This window comes from Engraulis encrasicolus, chromosome 4 (genome assembly GCF_034702125.1).
Source record: "Engraulis encrasicolus isolate BLACKSEA-1 chromosome 4, IST_EnEncr_1.0, whole genome shotgun sequence".
Taxonomy (NCBI): domain Eukaryota; kingdom Metazoa; phylum Chordata; class Actinopteri; order Clupeiformes; family Engraulidae; genus Engraulis; species Engraulis encrasicolus.
This window is the reverse complement of record NC_085860.1, coordinates 41712300-41739509: the sequence shown is the minus strand read 5'-3', so window position 1 is coordinate 41739509 and position 27210 is coordinate 41712300. Positions and strand designations below refer to the sequence as shown.

At 44.3% G+C, this 27210-nt stretch overlaps 1 protein-coding gene across 2 annotated transcripts in view; it reads right to left on the bottom strand.

The window, feature by feature from the left end:
* Positions 1-27210, bottom strand: part of mbtps1 (membrane-bound transcription factor peptidase, site 1) — a 53945-nt gene that overhangs the window by 8694 nt on the left and 18041 nt on the right. For both annotated transcript variants that reach the window (XM_063197453.1, XM_063197451.1), the window contains exons 10-18: positions 26476-26627; positions 18130-18291; positions 16551-16695; positions 15306-15494; positions 13840-14012; positions 12425-12540; positions 7029-7185; positions 4240-4364; positions 2895-2972 (exon numbers count right to left, since the gene is read on the bottom strand). In XM_063197453.1, the coding sequence (XP_063053523.1) occupies positions 2895-2972; positions 4240-4364; positions 7029-7185; positions 12425-12540; positions 13840-14012; positions 15306-15494; positions 16551-16695; positions 18130-18291; positions 26476-26627 (1297 nt within the window). The remainder of the gene's footprint in view (positions 1-2894; positions 2973-4239; positions 4365-7028; positions 7186-12424; positions 12541-13839; positions 14013-15305; positions 15495-16550; positions 16696-18129; positions 18292-26475; positions 26628-27210) is intronic.

The following is a 27210-nucleotide window of genomic DNA, read 5'->3' as shown; positions in this document are numbered from 1 at the left end:
ACTTCATATGACGCCAATAGATGGATAGATGGATGGACGGATGCAGGGCCGGATTAAGAGGACTCGGGGCCCCTAGGCTACAGGTTGCTGTGGGGGCCCCTTGGAAGGCAAATTTCGCAACAAAATTACATATAGTCATAATTACGAGCTAGGAATTAAGAACGTCTGTCAACAGTGGAGAGGAGTATTGACCGGATTTAAAATTGTACTCAACATGACTTGAATATGAATTTGAATATGAATTTTCAATATCGCTTCTTGTCACAATTCTGCATTTATTTATTTTTTGGACAATCAGGGGCCCCCTGGCAGGTGTGGTCCCCTAGGCTACAGCCATATCTAACCTGTGCATTAATCCAGCCCTAGATGGATGGATGGATGGATGGATGGATGGATGGCAGACAACACACAAATCCTGGCGTACACTCAACGGCAGTCATGGGTAAGCAGTTAGGGCGTCAAAGGTTGCCGGTTCGACTCTCGACCTGCCAGTTTGGTGGGGGGAGTAATTAACCAGTGCGCTCCCCCATCCTCCTCCATGAGCTACCCTGAGCATAATGCCGAGCCGCCGCACTGCTCCCTTTCGGACGCCATTGTGGGCTGCCCCCTTGCATGGGTGAGGCATAAATGCAATTTCATTGTGTGCAGTGTTCACTTGTGTGCTGTAGAGTGTTGTGTCACAATGGCAATGGGAATTGGAGTTGGAAGTAAGGTACAGGTACACCTTTTGGTTTCACCTTTTGTCACATCTCAGTTCATTTTCAAATGGAGTGAATTGATGCGTTCCAGGCATCACCAACTTTACAGACCGTACTCCACCACCGCAAAGCACAAAACAGGCTCCAAGAGACAGCCAGACCCACGGACTATCGTCTTGATTACACTTGAGCATTTGGTGATGCCAAAGGACAGACGGATGAAAAAGATGGATGGAGATGAGGACCCCTGGCATCGACTCAAGACTCCAATTTCAATATGGCACATTCAGAGACTTTTCAGAGACTCTCCCCAACATCGCATCTCAAAATAGGACGAATTCGTTTCGACGAGTTTCATGCAACACTGCCTCACTACACAGACAATGCTCTCAACAACTCCATCACAGAAAAGGCTCCAAGAGACATCAAGACTTCCGTCTTAATTACACGTGAGCTGATGACAAAAGATGGGTGGAGCTTTGCAGAACACATCTCCTGGCATACACTCCAATTTCAATAAGGAGCATAAGGAGTTTTTGCCTTTGCAACGTTTCAGACTTCATCTTCAAACAGAATGTATTCATGCATTTCAGGCATCATTGCCTTCCAGACAATACTCTACCACCACAGAAGTACAAAAACAGGCTCTGAGGGTGCTACTAATTAATAACGAATAAAAGACTAAAATACACTCATTTACATACAGCATATACACAACATCCTCTGGGGCAGAGAAACTATGTGACGACTTGCCGCTAGGGATGGGATATCGGTATCGGTATCGGGTTCAGATATCAACATATTTCAGAGATCGGATCAGATCGGAATTTTCCCAAAATATCGGAATTTTCCTGATACAGACATTGAGTCAGTTGCAATGTTAATTTGAAATCATAACACTTGCATATTAACTTAGTTTTCAGGATGGGATTGATACTTTTTTACTTGTTACTTTTTGCTTATTAATTGGTTTCCTGTTCTTCTGACTCCCTTTTCTGACCAAAAAGTCTGCTTGGGCCTACCTCAAGTTGAAACCCATGCATATATGTGATTTTGATATTGGATCGGAGTAGTATCGGTATCGGCAGATATCCAAATTTAGATATCGGGATCGAATCGGAAGTGAAAAAATGTGTATCGGTGCATCCCTACTTGCCGCCCCTTTCTATTGCAGACCACACTCCGCCCCATCTACAGAATGCTGCATGTTACAGTATAAAACCCACCAACCTGGCAAACTTGTGAGTCCGTGAACCCATAAAAACACTTGGCCCACCATTCCATGACACTACTACATTACAGGCCAGCCCTATTACAGTATATTGGAGGCCTCACCCCTTCGGCAGCCAGGGCGGTGAGCTTCCCACTCCGCCACGCGCCATTAGCCACCGGGGGAGATGGCCGTGTGCTGATCTTAATTACCTAATAAAAACACCTAATAAATTTAATTTGGCACAGATGGACCCGTGGGGATTGCGAGGGGCGTTAGGCTTTGGGCTCCACTGCAGTAGGGCATGGGATACTGCTCAAACTCAGTGCCAGTGCCACAGTCATCAGTATCTGTATCTGTATCTGTATCTGTATCTGTATCTGTATCTGTATCTATGTCCGTACTTTTGGAAGTCGCTGCTTGAGTTTTTGTTGTTGGTACAGTTTACGGCTGTTGTGTCCCCCTACAATAAGACAAAACCGGATGCTGACTGAAGAGAGAAAAGGTCTGGAAACTTTCTGAATACACTTTCTGTGCAGCACATTACACTGTATAACACAAAACCTATTACCCAAAAAGGAATTGAGGGAGATGCATTGGGCAAATAATGTGTATCCTTGGAAACGGTCGTCAGGAGTGAGGGGGGCTGACGCTTACCATGATCTTGAGTGTATGCACGCATGCAGGGCTCTAAATTAACACCAGCCAACCGGCCAAATGCTGGTGAAACTTCAGTTTGGCTGGTAGAAAAGACCAATTTACCAGCCACTTTGACCCATTAGTGAGTATGTGTTTGGCTGGTAAGATTAACATCTACCAGCCATGTTGGCTGGTGATAACAAAAGTTAATTTAGAGCCCTGCACGCATGTGTGTGTGCTGCGCTGAGCTGTGCGACGAGAGAGAGAGAGAGAGAGAGAGAGAGAGAGAGAGAGAGAGAGAGAGAGAGAGAGAGAGAGAGAGAGAGAGAGAGAGTGTGTGTGTTTACCTTGATCCTTCAGCGTCTGAGCAATTACTGTTCCCCCCTCTGGGAAACGAGCGATGCTGCAACCAGAAGCATAGTACACTAGAGAGAGACAGAGAGAGAGACAGAGAGAGAGACCACCTTAATATTTCCTGGGATTACTACAGCATATTTATATAGAAAAGGACAGAAAATGGCACATGATCCAGAAACCACCCCAAAAGCTCCCCAAATAGCTCCCCAAATGAACAGTGAGTGTAATGGGCAAACCTCTCTGGAGCTGAACTCAGGAAGCATTATACAGTCATTCAAAGAGCAAATGAGATCCATCATTGCATGTCTACAAACTGCATTCATTAAAAGGTCATGGTCAGCCATGTTTATGTCTTCATCATACGTCTTTTAAATGTGTGATGAGAGCAGCAAAACATCTTGCTGCCGTGGTCGCTCATCTGAAATTTAAACATGTAAATAAATGCGTACTGGGAGCACTAAACTGTCTCCTCTGTAAGCCTGAAAGGTCTAGGCTAGTGTTGCACCGACATAAAGATCATTACACCATATACTGCAGTGACCTGCCGTGCTAAATAGCTAACAACATGTCTAATGTCTGCTGATGAAATGATGGGAGATCACGGCACCACAACATCGTCTGTGTGATGTATAAAACCTGTCATATCGTAAAGCCCTGTAATGTCTTCCCATGAGCAGTAAAGTGTATTAAATACAGTATGTCTTCAATGTGCTTTGATGAGAGCACTAACATGTCTTACTGGCATCAAATGTCTGCTGATTATAACATGTTTAATATATGATGAGTTCAGATGCAAAACCCCCTACAGTAACTCCATTTCTGAAGACCTGCACTTCTATATTTTTAGAGAACCCCGTTGTTGGTTTGGTTTACATTCATGTACTTGATAATACATATTAATAGTTTTATTACATAAATAATTTTTTAAAATATGCAATTTTGATAGTTTTGTATTAAATAATAATGAATTAAGATTATTTTCTGAAAAGGCACTTAGGGGGTTTTGCATCTGAACTCTTCATATCCTAAATGAGACTATTTAACCACCTTACTGTCTTGGTCTAAATAGGTCTTAAATGGGTGCTGCATGTAACATGTTTAATATCTCCTATACGAGAACACTACTGTGCCTTACTGACGTGGTCAGCCGTGCTGAAGTCTACAACACAAATAAATAAATAAAATAAAATCACATTATATTAACTCCTCTATGAGACCATTAGAGCGTCTTAATGTTGTGGTCGACAAGGCTGAAGTCTGGATAACTAGTAGCATATTAAATATGTGTTGATTATGTTGCATTGTGCCCTATATGAGAGCATGATAATATCTTACTGTCGTGGTCGGCCATGCTGAAGTCTCCCTCGTACAGCCCGTCACTGAAGGCCATTCCCCACACTGAGATCAGCTCATTCAGAGCCGGCACGTTGGCGCCCCCTGTGTCCGGCATCCACCATTGCCTGAAACCCACGCACACAGTCAAGGTTAGACAGAACCAATCATTACGTTACAGTACACTATACTTCACTACAATACACCACATTTCAAAGTTCAAGAGAGTCCTTGTGCACAAGCCCTCAGCAATGCAGGTGCAGGTGTGAGGCAGGAGAAGGTGAATCAATGAACAAAATTCAAGAGACACCGCACACTGCTTACTTTTCTTTACTTTATTTCTTGGAGCGAACAACGCGTTTCGCCCAATGCGTCATCAGGTTCGCTCTATGATAGGCGAAACGCGTTGTTCGCTCCGAGAAATAAAACACCACATTTCAAGTCAACTATTCCTTGATAAAGAAGCAATTAACATTATACAGTACTACACATCCACTACTACCTGAGAGACAGACACAGAGACGTGGGTGACATTACATCCTCAACTGAAACAGAGTTGTGCTTAGGTTCCATTACACTACACACAGCCACCATTACCCAGGACAGACACACAGTCAACACAAATGCAGCAGAGTCACATTGGGATAGAGACTGCAATACAGAACATGAGTTACTCAGGGCGCAATGAAAAGGCTTACAGGTGCACTGTGTAATATGTGTGTAATGTGTACTGTGTAATGACAGCTCATCATCAATCATGACGCCAAAAACCTTGGCGTCATGATTGATGATGAGCTGTCATACTCCAACTACATCGACTCAGTCACCCGGACTTGTCGATTCCAGATGTCCAACGTACGGAATATCAGACCTGTGCTGACACAATATTCTACACAACGACTGGTGCAGGCCACTGTCCTGTCCCGCGTTGACTACTGCAACTCACTCATGACAGGCCTACCTGCTTGTGCGCTAAAACCTCTGCAGATGATCCAGAATGCGGCGGCACGGTTGATATTCAATCAACCCAAAAGGACCCATGTTACTCCTCTATTTATTGAGTTGCACTGGTTACCGATCGCCGCCCGGATCAAGCACAAGGCATTGACCCTTGCCTACAAAACCATCACAGGAACGGCCCCAGCTTATCTGAAGGACCTACTAACGCCCTATGTTACTGGAAGAGAACTGCGCTCATCCAGCACAAGCCGTCTGGCTCTGCCATCCAGTCGCTCTAGGTACTCCCAGTCAAGATTGTTCTCCGTTGTGGTACCCAAGTGGTGGAACGGTCTCCCAGAGGCAGCAAGACTAAGCACATCTCTTGCAGCCTTCAAGAAACAACTGAAGACCTTCCTCTTTCGAGAGAATCTACTAGACTAATGCTTGAACTGGCCTTGCCCCAGGGCAGACTCCTGACATGATGTTTAGTTTAGTTAGTTTGTGTGTGTGTACTCGTTATTTACTCTTTAATAAAACAAATAAATAAATAAATAAATAAAAAAACTAACCCCTCTGCAACTGCACTTGTTGTTCTGTATATCTCCTGTGCACATTGTATTTGCTTGTGATGTTGGCTTGAATATGTCCTCTTTTGAAAGTCGCTTTGGTTACAAAGCGTCTGCCAAATGCAATATAATGTAAATGTAATGTAATGTAATGTGCTTAGTAGCTTACTTCCAGAATTCATGCTGCCCGTTCACAAATGTTAACCTTTTAGACATTTTCAGCTGGAAAACTTCATGATAAATATTCATGGAAGTATCAAATTTGGCAGTAGACAGCACAGTGAGCAGCATAGTTGCATTACCTACTCTAGTCACCATCCTATACAGTGCACCTTGAGGGGTACACAAGACAAAAAAAGGTTGGGAAACACTGCAGTAGACAACAGTACCCTGTAAAATGCATTAGTTTTCCCTACAGTAGCGTCCTCACTATGCTGCTGAGTAGACTATAGTAAAGTGTACTTCCTTGAAGCAGCCCAATTTATGCTCGAGAAGTACAGCCTCTGCACGCATCAGATCAGCCTCTGCGTAGAACCTCGCCCCGACGCAGAGGCTCTGTGTGCATCGACCAGTGTGTGTGTGTGTGTGTGTGTGTGTGTGTGTGTGTGTGTGTGTGTGTGTGTGTGTGTGTGTGTGTGTATAGAGAGGTGATGGATGCTGATGGCTTTTAAATGGGCGGCGTAGAGAGAGCAGAGTGTCCATCTCCCTGGTGATGAGCTGTGAGACAGCCACACACTGACAAGACAAGGGGTGACGAGAGTGATTGAGAGCTGTGTGTGTGTGTGTGTGTGTGTGTGTGTGTGTGTGTGTGTGTGTGTGTGTGTGTGTGTGTGTGTGTGTGTGTGTGTGTGTGTGTGTGTGCGACAGACTGACAAAATATGACAAGTGTGTGAGCCGCTGATGCACAATAACAGAATGTCTATAAGAATGTCTGTCTGTCTGTCTGTCTGTCTGTCTGTCTGTCTGTCTGTCTGTCTGTCTGTCTGTCTGTCTGTCTGTCTGTCTGTCTGTCTGTCTGTCTGTCTGTCTGTCTGTCTGTCTGTCTGTCTGTCTGTCTGTCTGTCTGTCTGTCTGTGTCACTGTGATGTTGGAACACATCTGTATGACAGAAGGAGAAGGTGGCATTAGTATCTGATGTGTATCTGATGTGTGTGTGTGTGTGTGTGTGTGTGTGTGTGTGCGTGTGCGTGTGCGTGTGCGTGTGCGTGTGCGTGTGCGTGTGTGTGTGTGTGTGTGTGTGTGTGTGTGTGTGTGTGTGTGTGTGTGTGTGTGTGTGTGTGCGCGTACCTGGTGTTCTCGTCGTAAAACTTGACCTTGCGCATGACGGAGGTGTTGTACCAGTCGGCAAAGACGATAAGTGACAGGCCGTTATCGATGTCACGACGCAGCTTGGTCACCTCCTCTGGGAAATACTCTTCCTCACTGTCCACCATTAGTAACGTACCTGTAACACACACACAGACAGACACACACGTTAGTCACCACCTCACCGCCCCGTCTCTCACTGTCCACTATTAGTAGCGTGCACACACACACACACACACACACAAACACGTCACCTCCTCAGGAAATACTCCTCCTCACTGTCAAATTTCAGTAACGCATCTGTGCTACACACTCATCAACATTATACTGGTGTGCACGCACGCACGCACGCACGCACGCACGCACGCAAGCAAGCAAGCAAGCGTTGAGTCTAGATTAATGATGTGTGAGAGTGATTGAGAGCGAGCCTGATTAAACCACTAAAGAGTTGAACTAATTGATTTTCAGCTGACTACAGACTGTGCTGCAGGGTTTCAGGCCCAGTTACCAGTCCAGCAGACGACAAGACTCACTCAACACACTCACTATGAGGTGCACTGCAAATCATACAAGCCACACAAAGCAAAGCAGTGCAGCAGAGAAGACATACTCGCCAGCGATGAGTTGTAATTAGTTTGTTGGTGCGTTTAACGCATGGGATAGTGAAAAATGTCACTTCAATTCTGTTGTATGTCCAGTCCAGTGCATGAAAATAAATGAAACATTAAACATTAAAGCAGAATTTGACATCGAGTAATGTAATTTTGCACTTGCAATTCAGTCATGCAATTGAAACATGACTAAAGTCTGTGTTTTTTTTTGTGTAACCTAGAACAGCAATCGTTTATTAGGCAGGATGCCGTGGTGGAATGGACAGTGTGCAGGATTTTTCTGGAAATTTTGTATTTTAAAGTTTGTTGGTGGAATGGACAGTAGAGATGTACCGGATCCGGATCCGGTTCCGGATCCAGCAGGATAATAGGGTTTTTCACAGGATCCGGATCCGGCAGGATCTTAAGCAGTGGATCCAGTATCCGGCAGTTACCTAAAAATCAGGATCTGGTGCATCTCTAGTTTTTACGTAGCCTAGGCTTTTCAGTCAGTCTTTCACAACCCCAATCACTGCATGGAGTGAAAGCCCTTTGGAAGCGGCCATTGCAAGCAGTGTGGCAATAAGCCAATGAGTCTAAAAAATAGTTTGAGCCAACGTAATAAAAAGGGCCCACGTGTGCGAGTAGACTATATGTTTCAACACTTTTGTAGGATCCGGTATCCGGTTCCTGATCCAGCAGGATCTTAAGTAGTGGATCCGGTATCTGGCAGGATCCTAAAAATCAGGATACGGTGCATCTCTAATGGACAGTTTGCTGGATTTCTTTACACTTGAATGACAACCCCACTGGGATGATACCCTGCGCACCTGTCAAAGTACAGAGGTGAGCAAAAGAGTCACTTCGAACACAGCAAAACGGCCCATCAGACAAGAAGCCTCGCTCGACATGCTCAAGATACGGCACACAGCAAAGCAATGCAGCACAAAAGACGACTCGTTTACTTACTGCTGGTTGCCACAGTTAGCAATTCAGCACACTGACTATGCTCAACCCTGTTGATACCAAAGACAGACTAAACATACTGGCTACAGGTAAAGGATCAACTGACTCCTGACTCAATGTACTGGGTGGCATCAAGCGGGTTTATAGATGACTCATTGTGATGATGCCCACTGGCATCATGGTGGGCATTGGGGAAGTATCACTGAAATAACTGACATCAATGCAGATGGGCAGGGCTCTACATTAACTTTAATCATCACCAGACAAAATTGCTGGTAGATCTTTATCTTACTAGCCAAACACACACTCGCCAATGGGTCAAAGTGACAGGTAAGTTAGTCTTTTCTACCAGCCAAACTGTTTTTTTCACCAGCATTTGGCAGGTATGATGGTATTAATATAGACAGAGCTCTGCAGGTGAGCATTGAGAGGGTCTGCCTGACTGTACTGACAAAAGGATTCCTGTGCAGACAGCAGCTGAAGGACTCAGAAAGGAGTGAGAGACACACTGACCATACTGATTAGGAGTGAATACTGACACCAGGGACTGTGCATCTCCTCACTACACTGGCTACAGGGCAGGCAACTATACTGGACTATAAAGTCAAAGTGCAGTAAGCACATATTTTGTCGAAACTGAGTTTAGATTGAAAATGGTCTTCATAACACCCCTCCTGTATTCTATCTTATGACAAAGCCGTATTGTCCAAATGTGTCCTGTTTTAGAGATATTGCTGTGACAAATATGCAGTAACTACAATATCCAACCCAATAACAGTACTTTGAAGGCCTTTTTCTCTATTTCAATGTTCGGAGATCAGTGGTTCTCAAGCTTTTTTGCTGTACCACCCCCGTTGTGTACTAGATACTGCACTTGGCCTTTGTAGGGCAGTATATGCTCGACATGCTCAAGATACGGCACACAGCAATGCAATGCATGCGAAATCTGCACGTTGTGTATAGAGCTGGGTAAAATAATCGATTCAATCGATAATCGATCAATATCATTTAAAATTCACATAATCGATTCACAGGGCACAAAATCGACTTTTTTTTCTTTTTCTTCTTTTTGTTTAATTTAGGGACTGTTCGTAATTTACCGGGGGGGGAGGGCTGGTGCGTAGGGGGGGGAGGGCCATGATGAAAAAAAATGAGGTGGAGGGGAGGGCCATGGCAAAAAAAATCGGAGTTAGGGGGAGGGCCATGGGAAAAAAAACAAATTTATTTTATTTTATTTTTATTAATTTTTTTATTCAATAATAAAACATGCTCTGAAACACATCGCTTTGCGATGCACGGTCCCGGTGCATACTATCACTGAAGCGTGTATCTGTAGTCAAAAAACTATCAGGTGCAGCTACTGTAGATTGCCCGCGCTGACTCTCTTTCACTGTAGGATTGTTATACGGAGGAACATTGAGCATCATAGAAAATGCCCGTGAGCAAATATCAAACTAGCTGAGGTGAACTATATGAGCTAAACAGTTTGGGAAGTTTTGACAACGAATTGGATGGGCATTTCCAGAGGAATTTTGGAGAGGTGTTGTAGTCAACTGGTGGTCACAGCCTCTGGTAAGTCATGATTTTATTTATTGGCACCGCCGTGTGCTTTACATTTGTGTTCAAAGAACTTTTAGACCCCAACCAGACCGGAAAGAACAGTACCTAGGCCTAGACGTACTTTGGTAGAACGGTGCAGTGACGCGAGTTTGTTTTGTTAGCTTGTGGTGTCAAGGTAGTAATAAAAGTGGTATTAACGGCGATGTGTTGGCCATGCATCATAAGGTCTTGAAACCATTGGAGGAGCTAACTTGTTGTGAAGAGAAGTCTCATCACTTTGGTGAACAAAAACGGACCAACTAAGCGAGGAATTATGTACATTTAAAGCGTGACGGGAGAAGGGAATGTCACCAAAGTTGTGCATCGTGTCAGGTAGGTCCTACTTTTGTTTCTTGCTGTGGAGATTGGATTCGTAGAAGCGTGTATTGGTATGCTAGGTCTTGCCTGTTGCTGGTGAAGTAGTCTAGCCTAGCCTCGGAGTTGGCTATGGGGTGAATCTGAAGGAGAGCACAGCCGATGGTGTGTCTGGCTGGCTTGTCTATCATCACAGTTGTCAAAGTTGAATTGCTGCGGTGTGTAATGGCTGTGCTATTGTTGGATGTTTTGGAATGTTGTACTGGTTCTGTTTTGGCAATTTGTTCCTTTTGCCTCTTGCTGCTGATTTGACCACCATAGCACCACCTATTAATGCGTCTTAATGGCCTACGTTAAATGCAAACTAAAGGTGGCTTTCTCACTCTCCCTGTATCAATAGCCAGCAATGGCTCGAGCTGCTTTGGCGCTTAGCCTACTTCTTGCTCCGATCACATCCCGAACTCTTTGGCCGTCAGAGTGTAATTGCATTCGGGAAGGTAGAGCTATGCCTGTGTGTGTGCGTGCGTGCTTTTATGCGCGGTCTGGGAGACAGGACAGGGGTCCTGATCGAGATGCACCTTGTCACAATTGCAAGAAAATCTAAATTATTTGAAAGCCCGGTCACCTCTCACGAGTGCATCGCATAGCCTAGTCAAAGCATTTCTTCTAATTTCACACATTGCACACTGCCCATGCTGAAGAGACAAACTGTCAAGGCAGCGCGATTTGCTCGTGAACACGCCCTCACCTCCACATCAGGTGCGCGTTTCACTTCCGCAAGAAGAACTTAATAATGTCAAAGTGAGATGTTAAAGAAAAAAAAGTTAAATCTAGCCATCCTTGTTTAGGCTACATAAAACATGAGGAAGTTATTCAGATGTGATTCGCCATTCCTCACCCTAAAATTGATTAGAACGCAGGAAATTGCATCTAAAAAACAGATTTTTTTTCACAGCACCCCCTGGTCAAAACCAGTTCCTGCGTCCCTGGCTTCGCTACTGTGCTGAACATGTAAAACGTAGGCTACCTTGTGAAAGGCACTGCTTGTCGAGCAGGGAAATATTGAAGCTGCGGTGGGGAAACTCTCTCCACTTTGTAGTTTACAGTAGTAACAACTCGGACATTGGTATTGAAATGGAAGTTTTTATTATCATTATTATTATTATTATTATTATTATTATTATTATTTTTACTTAACACGTAAAAAAAATAGTGAAGGCAATTTGTCTTGGTGACAGTGGAGTTAAAAGGCATCCCATGCAGCCGCAGAGGTAGATTCTAGCGGCTTAGGTATCCACTGATATCGATAGCACATAATAGGCCTAGTGCAGACAACCGCCCTTGATGTAGGCTATACTCTGACTGTTCTCATGATGGTTGTTCATCTACCAATTTTACATATTATTATTTTTTACCTGTAGGGGGAGGGCCATGGGAAAACAAAATTGAAATGGGGGGAGGGCCATGGGGAAAAAAATTGAGGTGGAGGGGGGGGCCATGATTTTTTTTTTTGACCGGACTTCCAGCGCACCAGCCCTCCCCCCCCGGTAAATAACGTACAGTCCCTTAGGTCTTTGGAAAATACCCAGCAGGTATTAGTCAATTAGGCCAAGGCCTACTTATTACAAATTAGCAATATATTAACACTGTCAAGCCACAGCCCTTTGACATTTATATATAAAAATAGGCAACAGTATCTTTTGGGGGAAATCCTGGCACGAAGAAGGGAACGGATTGAATCGATTCGGAGTGAATCGAATCGAATCGTGATTAATCGATTCAAAGCCCTAAGAATCGAAATCGAATCGATACAGGAACATGACTGTGATACCCAGCCCTAGTTGTGTAGATACTGCACTTGGCCTTTGCAGGGCAGCATACAGACCAATAGTCTGGATGGTAACTCACCGTACTGGCTGGCATCAAAGCATGTGATCGGCGCCCCCAGCACCTCTACAAAGTAGCCCATGCTGCGCAGGTGCTGGTACATGTCCCTGAAGTTGGTATGGATGTGATCACCGTTCCTGCACACACACACGCACACACAGACACAGACACAGACACAGACACAGACACAGACACAGACACAGACACAGACACACACACACACACACACACACACACACACACACACGCACACACACACACACACACACACGAGGGAGAGGAGCAGAACAAATCAGTAAATCAGTACAAAGACTCAGCTAATACGTTGCAGAGAGAGGAGGGATTGAACATTAAGAAAGCATGTATGGATCTGATTTTCTGATATCCGACATGTGCTGTTCCTGCATACAAAAAGGAGGGAAATCAATAAATGAGTAAATAAGGTAACTAATGAGACGGTAATGTCTCCCACAGAGGACAAAGAACAGGGAGAGGGACAGGGAGAGGGGAAGACAAATGAAACAAAACACAGACAATGCAGAGTACATCAGGGAATAAAAAAACAGACTAATAAGATGAAGACACCAGCAGTCTGGCAGTGACACTGTGTGCATTTATTAGATTGTGTAATAAACTTTGTAGCACACTGGGTGTATATTTCAGGGTGTGTGTGTATATATTGCAGTGTGTGTGTGTGTGTGTGTGTGTGTGTGTGTGTGTGTGTGTGTGTGTGTGTGTGTGTGTGTGTGTGTGTGTGTGTGTGTGTGTGTGTGTGTGTGTGTGTGTGTGTGTGTGTGTGTGTGTGTGTATGGTGTTTGTATTGGGGTAAAGTGATTTGGCGCCTCTTGAAGGTCAGAGTCTGTAATACACTGATTGCTGCTGACACCTCCGGTTTACTCGCAAGTGCTGCAGACACACTCACACACGCACGCACACACAAGCGTGCACACACACACAGGCCTTGGAAGCTGTATACTTTTACAAATTTGGCAGCTTGTTTTTCAAGTTTGGCCCACAATTTGTACACGGGGAACCTAATTTCCAGTGCCATTTTAAACTTAATGAGGAAATGCTGTGTAATTGTGTCAAGCACTTTGGGCAAGGCATTTCAATTCAGTGGAACAAGTCAGACCCTTCAGAACTTAAAATACAGCAGCACACTCCAAGTTTAAGACAGATGCCTCTCAACTTTGCTTTTTCATCCACACACAATCATATGTAATCACAGGCAACATGAAGACCTTTAATTATCAAAACACAGACAGGTGTGTTTTCATCAGATATTCCTTAGCGACCCAATCACCATATTCATGCACAAACTATTTTTGCAAAAGCAGCAATTGACATGCACACTGACGAAGATGCACACACACACACGTACACACACAAACAAACAAATGCACAGACACACACGCAGACATGCTGTGAGCCCTCACCAGTCGAGCGGGTCGTTCTTCATGCGCAGGTTGTCTCTGGGGAAGTAGCCAGGGGGGTAGCGCAGGTTATGGTACTGGTCCCACAGCACCCTCTTGCTGCGTGGAGGAGTAGGGATGATCTTCACCTTCACTGGCAGCTTGACTGTGGAGGTCAGCTCCCCACCCACCTCAGACTAGAGGAGAGAGGGATGGACAGATGATGGAGAGAGAGGAAAGAAGGAGAAGAGAGGAAGGGTAGGGGGATAGGAGAAGAGAGATGGATGGGTGAAGAAGAGAAGAAAGGGAGGATGGACAGGGGAGAGAGGACAATCGTCATTTCATAGGCCTCCTCTTTCGACCCCCCTTATTTGGCTGTAAAGAAATAGCCTTGCTTTGTAGAGCTAAAACATGAACACATTAACACTAGTCGTGGAGTTGTAGTAATGAGAATGAGAATAAGGTAGTGGTAATGTTGCACCTCTGCACCGCGTCGAACAAGCTAGGATTAAAACGGTTAATTAGTTACTGTCCAGAGTAGGCGGATACTTAAATGACTCAATAGAAAGTGAACGGTGTGACTCCTGACCACTTTCCAGAGGTGGAAAGAGTACAGAAAATGTGTACTCAAGTGAAAGTATCTTCTCAAGTACAAGTAAAAGTACCTATCTAAAAATCCACTCAAGTAAAAGTTAAAAAGTACTTCACTTAAAATGTAATTTGAGTAAAAAGTACTTAGTTACTTTTAATTAGCTTTCCTCTTGAGAATGTCATGTTTATTTTTCTTGAATGTCGTCCTCCATAACCTCTATCTCTTGCTTGGCACCAGCCATCATCCAATACATTGATACAAGATAGTAAAATAGAGGAAATGCTGTCTGCCATCCTGCACAATCTTTAATTTCCGGCGGATTGTGGCATTATTGTGCATGGCATTTTGTCTCTCAGTCAATTTTTTTTTACTCAGTACTCAGGCCAGGTTCCAGTGTAATTGAGTAAAGTACTTGGGTCAAAATGTACTCAAGTACAAGTAAAAGTATTAATTTAAAAAATTACTTAAAAAGTACAAAGTATTCATAAAAGCTACTCAAGTACAATATTGAGTAAAAGTAATAAGTTAATTTTCCACCCCTGACCACTTCCGCAGTTCACTGTCAGAATTCTCCGCATGTAACTCTTGGCTGACGAAGCCGACGAGCATTGTGGGGAAAACAAAACTTCTCACATGAAAACAGACTTGCCACAGGACACGAGCAGTCATTTGTATCAACTGTTGGTACGCTCTCTGAAAAAACACGTACACCACAAGGAGAGTTAAACTGCATTTATTTCAATGATAGCATAGATTTTAAGGAAGGCATGTCGCGTGCACCGCACAAACTTCCCCAGACTGCAGAGGGCAGCTGTAACAACACTAGCTATGCAGTCATAACTCCCCAAGTGATGAGATCATATTATAAAGATGGATGCCATGCTTATGGGGCACTCACGTCATTTTCGGCAGGTGACGCCACGGTGACCATGATGTGTCCCTGGGCGATGCCCTCCCATGATGCGGCCTTCTTGGCGACAGAGATGGACACAGCCAGGTAGCCAGCCCAGGGCCACAGCACAGGTGAGTAGGACACCGCCACGTCAATATGGTCGCCGTTCTGGGGCAGGTAGGGCTGCCAGATGGGCTGTGGAGGAGGACAAGGGGAAAGGAAGACAGGCATTACACTTTTTTTCTTGTCTTGTCTTTTTTATTATTTAAAAAAACAACACATGCAAACACGGACAAAGGAGAAAAACCCTGTATGTATGCTTTTTTATGTCTTAAAAACTCTACACAAAAATTAACGAAAAAAATACAGAAAATAAACAAATACAAAAGAAACATTATGTGTTTGCTTTTTTATGTCTTAAAAACTCTACACAAAAAACTAACTAAAAAAACTGCAGAAAATAAACATAAAAACAAAAGAAACATTACAAAAAACAACACATAATGTTTCTTTTGTTTTTGTTTATTTTCTGTATTTTTTAAGTTAGTTTTTTGTGTAGAGTTTTACGACATACAAAAGCATACATGCTATATCAGTAGTACCGTAAATATTTTAAGAATAACCCCATAAAGTCTTAATGGCTAGAATCCAAGGAATATACAAGAAAATAAGCATTTAACTCTTATTATTCATAACTAGAGCTAGAGGTACAGTCAAAATAATAAAACCAAAAGGTAGGGGCTGCCATATGGCCCGCGGAGGAGAAGAGGAGAAAGGAGGGACAGTTGACACCCAATAACCTACTATTACTCCCTAATGGATATACTGCACATCTAACAACTACTCATCTCTGGCCATTTATTCTACAAACGTAATACCAAAACACACTTCTCAAACATATATTTAAAACATAGAAAGGCCGGTAGGGCTGCCCGATTGGCTGAGAATAGGCAGGGTTAGAGGGTTAAATAAATCACCGATGTATGATTATAAAAACACCACCAACTACTATCCAATTCCATTCTAAACCAGTTGCTCATAATCATTCCCTAATGTAACAAACAAATATGAATCAACAGTATCCAGGAGTGTGTTTGTTAGCTCTTACCACTGAAATTCTATTTCAATCAAAGTTACAGTAAAAGTTACTGTCAAATACCATCAAACTCTTTCCACACAGTTTGCTCCTATACAGTATACCTTAGCCCTAAATTATTATGACATTAATCTAGAACTCAGCGGGTGTGTTACCTTGTCTACGATGCGCCCGGTGACGGCCATGCCGTTGAGGATGGTGACGTTGACGATGGTGGGCATGCCGCCGTAGTAGATGGGCTGCGAGCAGTACGGCCACATGTACGGACACTCAGTCAGGTCGATGTAGCTGGGGCTCAGGCTACACACACACACACACACACACACATACACGCAGACGCAGACATAGACATAGACAAACACACACAGGGTTACTAACAGTTAGTTGCTGCCTGCTGAAGTTCAAGGTCATCTGCAAGGTAGATGTTTATTATTGTGGACATTCCAACAACAGAAAGGACAAGTTTGTGTCTTGGTATGCTTGCATTCAGCACAACAACTCATGACAGAATAAGGCGCACAACACATAATTACAGCTCAACACAACACACTAAAGCTGGAACTACTAGCTCACAATTACGATGGTCTGTAAGACAGTGTTGTAAAGTGGCGAGTGCATTACATAGTCCGCAGTCCATAGCTGCGACACTCAGACATGGCCCATGTGCCAGCTTAAGCTTTATTGGCCCAATTTACTGAAAGAACTGTTAAAGACAGGCACTAGGCACACTGCAGGACACATTATCTAGGATGAATGTTATTCCTCAATCTTCAATGAATAACTTTGTAGTGAAGTGTATTAACCCCCATCATAGAGATTATTATGTTTTCATTGCCTTGGCTCAGCTCCAGGTGCTTATCTGCCATTATATCTCCATTTCGCTCGACAGCAGACTCGGAGCTCTCCTGTGTACAAAGCTGATAACCTCCGATAAGCAACGCTGCCGATAAGAGCAGAGTAGCCTGTAGTGATCTTAACTAATCCATAGGGGGCAGCACTGACCAGATGGTGAGGGAGCTGATCTTGGGACAGGGAAGGTTGAAGGTTCGAATCCCATACCATTTGACAAGAATGTGGATCTGTGTTCTCCTTACTACCCTCACCATGGTTTAAGATCCCTTGATCTCTAAGGCCTCACAGCCCACAGTGCTCCAGGGACTGCAGCCAATACCCAGTTCCTAAATAACTAAGTTGCTACCTGCAATCAGCAGCTCTTGACTAATGGTTAGGGAGGTGTATGGATAAATAGGTAGAAACTCCGAAAACATAATATCCATATCCAGTCGTTTTTTACATTTTTCCACTTAATATTGGTAATATTAATAGTAGCTTGTCAAAGTATTTATTTATTTATTTTTAGTTTTCACCATAAAAAGTAAAATGCAACAGCACCAACATTTTATCGCCAGTTACCGCCAAAAAACATGGTTGCATAATAGCATTAGTCCGGCTGTAATGTAACGTACTCTAGTGTAATGTAATGTAATACTTGGGGGCCAGGTGCGGTGTGTACCTGGCGTGGAGTCGGTTGCTTTTGTTGAGGATCTGGTAGTTAACTGTTATGTAATGTAATGTAATGTAATTTAGTGTAGTGTAATGTTCAGTAGGCCAGGTCCGTAGTTGTTGAGGATCTGGCTGGCAGCTAAATGCAATGTCATGCAATGTAATTTAGTGTAATGTAATTTAGTGTAATGTAATGTGATGCAATGTTTATTGGCCAGGCGTGCCCCTTACCTGGCCTGCGGCCGGTAGCTGTTGAGGATCTGGTAGGCACGCAGCAGGTCCAGTTTGCCGTGCCCCTGCTCGAACATGTTCACGCCGGGGATGCGCCGCGCGGACGCAATCAGGGCCTGCTTCATACTCGCAGGATTTACCAGCTCACGATTCAACACAGTACTGCAGAAGGGAGAGAGAGAGAGAGGGGGGGAGAAGGAGAAGGAGAGAGAGAGGGGGGGAGAAGGAGAGAGAGAGAGAGAGAGAGAGAGAGAGAGAGAGAGAGAGAGAGAGAGTGAGAGAGAGAGAGAGAGAGAGAGAGAGAGAGAGGAGAGAGTGAGAGAGAGAGAGAGAGAGAGAGAGAGAGAGAGAGAGAGAGAGAGAGAGAGATCATTATTAGAAGTGCAGTGCTATTGAGATGCTGTAATTCCTGAAAATTGACCCAATATAAATTCAGTTTAAAACAATAAGTGCAGTGATTAAAACCTGGAACAAAACATGGAAAGTGTGTCAGCTATTTACAACTTGGTAAGACTGTCCGACAGGAGGGCAAGGCATGGGGGGGTCAGCCAGAGAAGAATAAAACATCACATTTCCTGTTTTACGTGCCACTCACCCTGCACCCGGCTGATAGGATGGGTGTGCCTGATAGTCTGAGATGTTACACTTTATCTTTCCAGTTTATTGCAACCAATGTTGATTTTATCTATTCCAGAATACTACAATGTTTTATTACACTTGATACCTTGAAACAGATTTCGCCTCACACTAATTTACACCTCCAGATTTGGTTATTCCTATTCTCCCTCACACACGCACACACAAACACACAAACACGCATGCTCGCACACACACACAGGCGCAATCACACAAGTCTCAGGTGTGCTTTGAACAGCATGTAATCTACAGTTCTGGCATGGAGCCTAACTCTAGACTCACAGGAGGTAGTTCAAACTTAATACAGGGAGATATGAAGGGGCGACACTGCGGGAATACAAAAACACCAACCACATGTTCACATGACCACACAAGTGACAGACATGCTTGCAAGGGAATGTCTCTGTCTCAATGAGGTATGAAATGATGGGCACACCAGAGACTGGGATGTGAGACCAAGCGACGACTACCACTGACCACTGACAATCAACAGGTTCGCGGACACCGACACACAAACAAATCAGAGGGTGTTGGAGCTCAGTGTTCACACACGGCATGTTAAACCCTCGATCCTCTCATCATCTACAGAGGTATCGTCTCTCTGCCCTCCTAACTAAGGCCAGTGAGACAGCAGTCAAAGCCAGAGCCCCTCCAGTACAGACAGGCCTTCATAAAGACAAAATATATATATATAATATAAACACAAACATTAAAAGGGTCACAGTCAGTAACTGTAGTTACAATGAAGTCTTGGAGTGAATAAGATTAACAGACTGGCACTGCATCTCTCTTTTTTACATGGCTAACAAAGCCCTCCATTTCAATTTACTTTACTGCAGACTTTATGGCGTGTAGGAAAGTTTAACGAGCCGGACACACACATCTGTAGGGGCGGAGAGCGAGTGAGGTAGAGGCGGGCAGAGAGCAAGGACACACACACACACACACACACACACACACACACACACACACACACACACACACACACACACACACACACACACACATCTGTACAGTGGAGAGCAAGCTAGTGAACACACACACAAGGGGTGTAAATAATAATCGATATGTATTGATGCATTGATCCTACACAACAATCGTATGACCATCGTATCGAATCGCATCGTATCGTGGAGCACTCTTAAGTATAGAAAATAATCGAATCACTGGCCCCTGCCCAATTCAATAGCTGTTAATTGTGCAACATAATAGAAGTGGAAAAGTAATTGGGGAAAAAAATCAAATCGAATCGTATCGTATCGTGGGGCATTCTTAAGTATCAAAAATAATCAAATCGCTGCCTTGAATAATCAATATTGAATCGTATCAAGTCAAGTCAAGTCAAGTCAAGTCAAGTCAAGTGGGTTTTATTGTCAATTTCTTTACATGCACTGGTCATACAAAGAATTTGAAATTACATTTCTTGCTTTCCCATACAGACATAGACTAATCTAGGTAAGGACATAGACAGTATAGACATAGACAGTACTTGTACATGGACTTAAGACAGTATGGACATAGACAGTGCTCATACGTCATGGCGTATCGTCATGGAAGCTGTGATTTACACCCCTAACACACACGCATCCATACAGTGGAGAGCAAGCTAGTGAAGGCACACATGCAGCCGTACAGTGGAGAGCAAGAACACTCGCACACATCCTGGAGTGAGCAACAACACACACATCTGTACGGGAGGGGAGCAATGGAGCGGGCAATGTTCTGAAGGAGTAGCCGTTCTAAAGCTGAGGAACGAGAGAGGGACACCTGCAGCTCTGCCGTGTAGTGGGCTAGTTTACAGTTAATAGTGCTGCTGCTTACTGAGCAGACTCAGCAGCTATGGCCTCATCTCCTGATGGGAGACGACAATAGAACAAACAAAGCCAACGATAAAGGTCACACGAGGAGGCAAAGGGGAGATGGAGGAAAAAAGCCAGATGGAGAGCAAGATCAAAAAGAGGAAGAGAAAGGGAGAAAGGAAATGAGCAGCATCCTAAAAAATAAGCCTTAAAATAATAAAATAATAAAATAATAAAATTAAAATAATGCTTAATGGACACACAGATTACAAGGCTAGTTTAGTTTCTGTCCAAAATCAACTTCAAAAGATTATTTTCATTCCACTTTATTGAATTATTTTTAATTTATTTTTATTCCACAGCATAATGTTGACTGTGATGTGCGTGTTTCGTTTTTGTGTGTCTTATGCCACGACCAAAGAGAAATATCAATTTCATGCAAGTTTAATGGAGAATAAAGAAGTCTAAGTCTAAGGCAACTTCAAAGAGGAGAGAGCGAGTTTAGGCAGCGTTGGTTTTTGGTTCTTATCTAAGCCAGGCCTGTGAGAACCAAACACTCTCAGCCGCCTTCACTGCAGCATGTGGATATCAAAGCAGCAGCAATTAAGTAAATGTTTTGATACGGATTTGGCACAGTATACACTGGAGCGAGAGAATCTCTGCGCGCGCATGTGTGTGTGTGTGTGTGTGTGTGTGTGTGTGTGTGTGTGTGCGTGCGTGCGTGCGTGCGTTATCTAGGCTTAGCATGCAGGAAGGGTGGAGGAGTGAGTGGAGCTGATCATAGGCAGCCATAACAAAGCTGTGCTGTGTGTGTGTGGCGTGCACAAGAGAGACAGGTTGGGAGAGGGAAAGACAGAAAACTAGCCTGTGTAAACGCCTTCCCTTCAGAGAGCAAGACAAAAGGCTCTGTCTCCCTCAGATAGGAAACCAAACCAGCAATGGAGACAGAGGACACACTGACACATGGTGGGACCACATTGAGCTGAACGGAGGGAGGCGAAGAGAGGCGAAATTCAATTTTCTAATCTGACGGCTTAACAATCATTAGGTCATAGCGGCAGATCAAATTGATTGAACGCTTTATGTTGTTGATTTGATTGCCCGTCACCAGCGTCTCCCCCCCCCCCCCCCAAAAAAATGGAATGCATATTTAGATTATTGACACACCTGTTAATAGGAGGAGACGGAAAACTTTCGAAAGCGTCCATAGGAATGAACGGGGCCAATTGGCGTATGCTTGCACATATCCCACCTGTCCAGCAACAATAGCCAATTGCTTGCTGAGCTGCACTGTCATTTATCAAATCATTTAAATTTTGTACAGTCGCGGGTTGCGTTTTTTTGGCCTTGTTCTTTTCAGGGTTGGGCTGCTTCTGCTCTGCGGGTGATTTCAAAGTAATTTAATGTTTTATTTATCTTTTTTTTGTAGTTTCCAAAATAACTTTATTCACACACCATCACCATTCACCATCACCATTACTCAACATTCACACACCATGCTTTTGAGAACTATTGTCAACATGTGCATAGATATGTTTGCGATGTACCTGTGCCTTTATGCCACACAACAGCACAGACAAGCCTGTGGTGACCACAAAAGCTACAGAGTAAATTTGCCCGTAAAGCTCATCAAACAGCAGGATGGAACGACCTGTGCCGACTATCACACAGGGCTGCAACTTAATGTTTCTCAGTGGCAACTCGGTTTTTCTCACTCATCCTTATAAGGTGCCGTTTCCACGTAGCTGGATATTTTTATATGTGGATATTTTTTTTCTTCTGGTTGCATTGGTTTTGCATTGGTTTTGGCCTTCCGTTTCCACGTAGCAGATATTTAAAATCCAGGTATAAAAAGCGGGAGAAAAAAATATCCTATTTAGGGGGCTGAAACGCATTTGTTACAATGGAGGATTTATTTTTATCCACATGTTGCGTTTACACCTAAACAGGAGAGAAAAATACCCTGCTAAAAAAATATCCTGCTACGTGGAAACGGCACCTAAGTTACCCCACAACAACATTGTTGAGTCCCACTCTCTGTGTCTGCCTTGGTCACCAATGTGGATTTTAGCTACCACACAGACACTCGCATGGGCAGTCATGGGTGAGCGGTTAGGGCGTCAGACTTGCATCCCAGAGGTTGCCGGTTCGACTCCCGACCCGCCAGGTTGGTGGGGGGAGTAATCAACCAGTGCTCTCCCCCATGACTGAGGTACCCTGAGCATGGTACCGTCCCACCGCACTGCTCCCCATGGGGCGCCACTGAGGGCTGCCCCCTTGCACGGGTGAGACATAAATGCAATTTCGTTGTGTGCAGTGTTCACTTGTGTGCTGTGGAGTGCTGTGTCACAATGACAATGGGAGTTGGAGTTTCCCAATGGGCTTTCACTTTTTCTTTCACTTTCACTTTCAAAGACCAAGGCCGTCTCTGACAAGGTACACGACTGACGACATACCCCACGTTTTTTTAAAGTCTTCAGCTACTTCTTTTGGACTTGTTTTCAGGACGCCAGTCACTTTTTTTCTCGGCGAAGACAACACTGAATGTAGCTGTACTAGCATGAACAGAGGCAGAGCACAAGCTGGTGCACGGCTAGTGCCGTCTACCACATCAGGTACCAGAGTGGCAGGACCGCTCTGAGGAGTATTTCTGAAATATATGTTTTGGGCTTTTCAATCTTTATTATTCAGGCAGGGCAGTGAGAGAGACAGGAAATGAGCGGGGGGAGAAAGAGATGGGGAAGGATCGAGAAACGACCTTGAGCCGGAATCGAACCCGGATCCCCCGGTATAGTGATACTCTGATGAGTACACACATCAGGCTCAAACAGCATGGTTGCTAGAGAAAAGTCAAAGAAACTAAATCTTCAACACAAGTGTGCAACTAGAAAAAGTTTTTATTTGCAATGCTTTGGGCACATGCCTTTCTTGAGATGTCTGATGAGGCCAGCTATGATGGTATGTGTGTGTGTGTGTGCTTGTCTGTGTGTGTGCGTGTATGTGTGTGTGTGTGTCATGGGTGGGTTCTAACGTCTGAGCCTCCACAGCTCTACCAGATTCCTCAACTCCCTCTTATCCTTTCATATTTTCTTTTGTTGTTTTTGAGCAATCCGAGTCTAAAAAGAGATGGACATAGTCATCTCCAGGGTTGATTGAGGCTGACAAGCAGCTATGACACCTGAGCCCCAATCACACCTGAGCCCCAATCATGCAGCCAGACAGACGACCAGGAATCGCAGGCTTCTTCCTCTGAGCCTTCCTTTCCTCTCCATTCCCTCAAACAGATGAGACTAGGAAGGAGGGCATTGAAAGGGAAAATGTATTTTGTCCAGAAGACAATATAACACATACAGAGATCCACTACTAGTGCTTAGAGATGAACAATGTGTACTGCAGTGCAGACCATATATGCCGTACTCACACATGAAATGATGGTGACATATTTCAGCTTTGGGGAAATATGAAAGAAAAAATGTCTGCAGTGTGCACAGTAAAATCCTTTTTAGCTTTTTAATAGCCAAGCTTTCAGTCTATGACGTTCCACAGGGCTCTGAGGAAGGTCATAGACCGAAAGCTTGGCTATTAAAAAGAAAAAAAGAATTTAAGTATGTAGACATTTTTATTTCAGAGTTTTTGTTTAACACCTTTTAATTGTGAGTGTGGTGTAATTTGTTTAAATACAGCTTTTGGCATTTTTGTAGAGGTCGAGAAAGGCTATGCAACATTGCTTTTAGAATTTCAATATCGGTGTCGGTGTCTCTTTCAATGTGAAACAGGATGTTGTCGGAAGGAAGTGAAATAGTGCACCTCTACTCTACTCACCCAGTCCATCTCTTACCCCACAAACACGCACACACACGCACGCACACGCACGCACGCACAAACACGCGCACAAACACACACATGCACAACCGCATCGCCTCTCATATCATATTTCCATGAGAGTAGAGGATGAGCAGAGGACTGTATTTTTGGCCACTGGGTGACCACAGGGTGTCCCAGTGTTACAGTGGAAACACCAATAGCTCCCCTAATAACCACGGCATGCCAATATGGCCGAGAACATTACATCACATAGAAGGTATAATGTTAAAATTATTATAATGATGAGTATATTAGCTCCATATTACATGTCACTTAGCACATGCTAATGCTGATTTACTGCTTCTAATTTACAGACACAAGTCACTGCAGTCACTTGGGGTTAACTGCCCTGCCGAGGGATGGCATGCGCGCGCGCACACACACACACGAGGCGTGCATGCACCGAGGGACAGCATGGTGGCAGATGATTGGATCATGCATCCACACCCCCCCATCCCATCACTGGCCTCCACTATGTGAGTCACGCCATTTTTCATGCATCCATCAAGCCCTTGCTATTGTGAATTACTTAAAACCTTAACGGATATCTATTGCCAGCAGAGCATGGCAACCCGACCGAAGCCCGACGGGCCGGGTCGGAACCCGACGGGCCGGGCCGGACTCGGACAAAAAAAATAGAATATCTGTCGGACTCGGGTCGGGCTCGGGCTTGAACCAAACAGACATTGTGAAAATTGTAAGCAATCAGAGGAAACGTTTCAGTTCATGCAAACGGCAGTTTTGTGATTAAAAAATAAGTAATTGAATATGCATAAATGAAAATGTTGGGAGGCTACTCGTGCGAGTGATTATTATTGGCTGTATGCACGCGCCAGTTACCAGTGGCAACATGGACGCTCACTCCCAGTCAGCCGAGCAGGAATGCCGAGTCAACTTGCTTTCTTAATAAGCGCCAAATACAGTTGTCAGTGAACGCGTGGTCTTTTGTTGTAGGCCTAGTGTAGGCCATGTTTTAGCATGCCTTTGGTGCTGTCTTAAATGTTGAACATAAAATGACGAAGTTTGTCACTGCATTGCTCGCCAAGGATTACATTTCCAGCAAGGGGTAGCAAGGAGCATAATATGGATTAAAGAAGACGCACACGCTACGTGGAGTTGCCTAAGGTAGGGGCGAAGAGGTTTCCTGTTACTACTTTGTCCGCTGTGACATTTCATGTCCTTCACGTAGGTTCTTAATTCTTGTCACTTTTACTGTAGCCTACAGTTGTAACTATGCGCGTGCAACCTTTCCTGATTTTATATTGACCGCATGGACATCAGGGGAAATGACATTCTCTTGGAGGGCCGAACAGGCTACTGTTCTTCGGGGTGAACTTATAGCCCATCCTTCTTAACGACAAGGAGTGGCATCTTCACCGGCTCGCGGGGATTTATTTGCACTAACAGTAACTTAACAAATGCGTCCATAGCCGCGCTGACTGCATCCAAACCGTATTCGTTAGTTTTCGCCTTTCTTATCCTCTCACGCCCCTCCCATGCATTTGACCACAGCACCCAACATCTCTGGTCTAACCGAAAGAAACATAAGGTGCGCTGTCACATGTATGCGTGTGTTTATACTTACTATGCGTGCGTAACTAAATTAGGCGACAGCAAATTGCCTCATCGTAGTTGCCTATCCTGGCTATTTATCACGTGCTATTTTGAGTATGAAGGAGGCCACATAGAAAATATTGCTTGCGCACAGGTTCTGTTGTTATTACAGTGGTCTCGGGCTTCGGACGGGTTCGGACACAAACATTTTAATTAGTCTCGGGCTCGGGTCGGAGTTGATCACTTTTCTGTCGGCTGAGGGCCGGGCTCGGACAGAAAAAAACGGCCCGAGCCACGCTCTATTGCCAGCACTTGATGAGCTTATGAGCAGCACTGACTTACAGTATTAGACAGACAGATGCAATGCTCACCTGGAAGCTTCATAACAGATACTTGCTCATAATAGATACTAACTCACAAATCATATTCAGTTAGGGACTCAAATACAGGAAAAATCTTAACCTGGCCAGTAAGATATGACATCAGTGCTCACCTGGCCAGTAGGGTGACGGCGCCGGCTACCACAGGTGAGGCCACGCTGGTTCCTGAGAGCGAGCGGCAGCCCTCCTTCATCCCCGAGCCACGCACCCCTGAGCCGTACGTCACAATGTCCGGCTTCACGCGGCCGTAACCACCAGGCAGCTCCTACACACACACACACACACACACAAAGAAACAGAAAGAAACTTCTAAAAATATTAAAAACACAAACGTCCACACACACACACACACACACACACACACACACACACACACACACACACACACACACACACACACACACACACACACACACACACACACACACACACACACACACACACACACACACAGACACAGACACACACACACACACACACACACACAAAGGTGACAGAGGCTCTGGGGAAGACACAACAGAGCGTGTGCAGATAAGGCAGAAAGGTTTGGCTGTTTCCTGAAAGCCTTCAGCTGATGTGACAGGGGAGCTGGGGAGGGGAAAGAAAGAAAGAAAGAAAGAAAGAAAGAAAGAAAGAAAGAAAGAAAGAAAGAAAGAAAGAAAGAAAGAAAGAAAGAAAGAAAGAAAGAAAGAAAGAAAGAAAGAAAAGGCCTGCCCTTTCTTTAGGGGAAGAAAAAGCCTTGATCCAGAACACAGTGATCCAGGCCTGATAGGAGGGATGGGTGTGCGTGTGGAAAAGGGCAGGGGAACTAAATATCCCACATGCAGGATACTGCATACGGCAGCAAG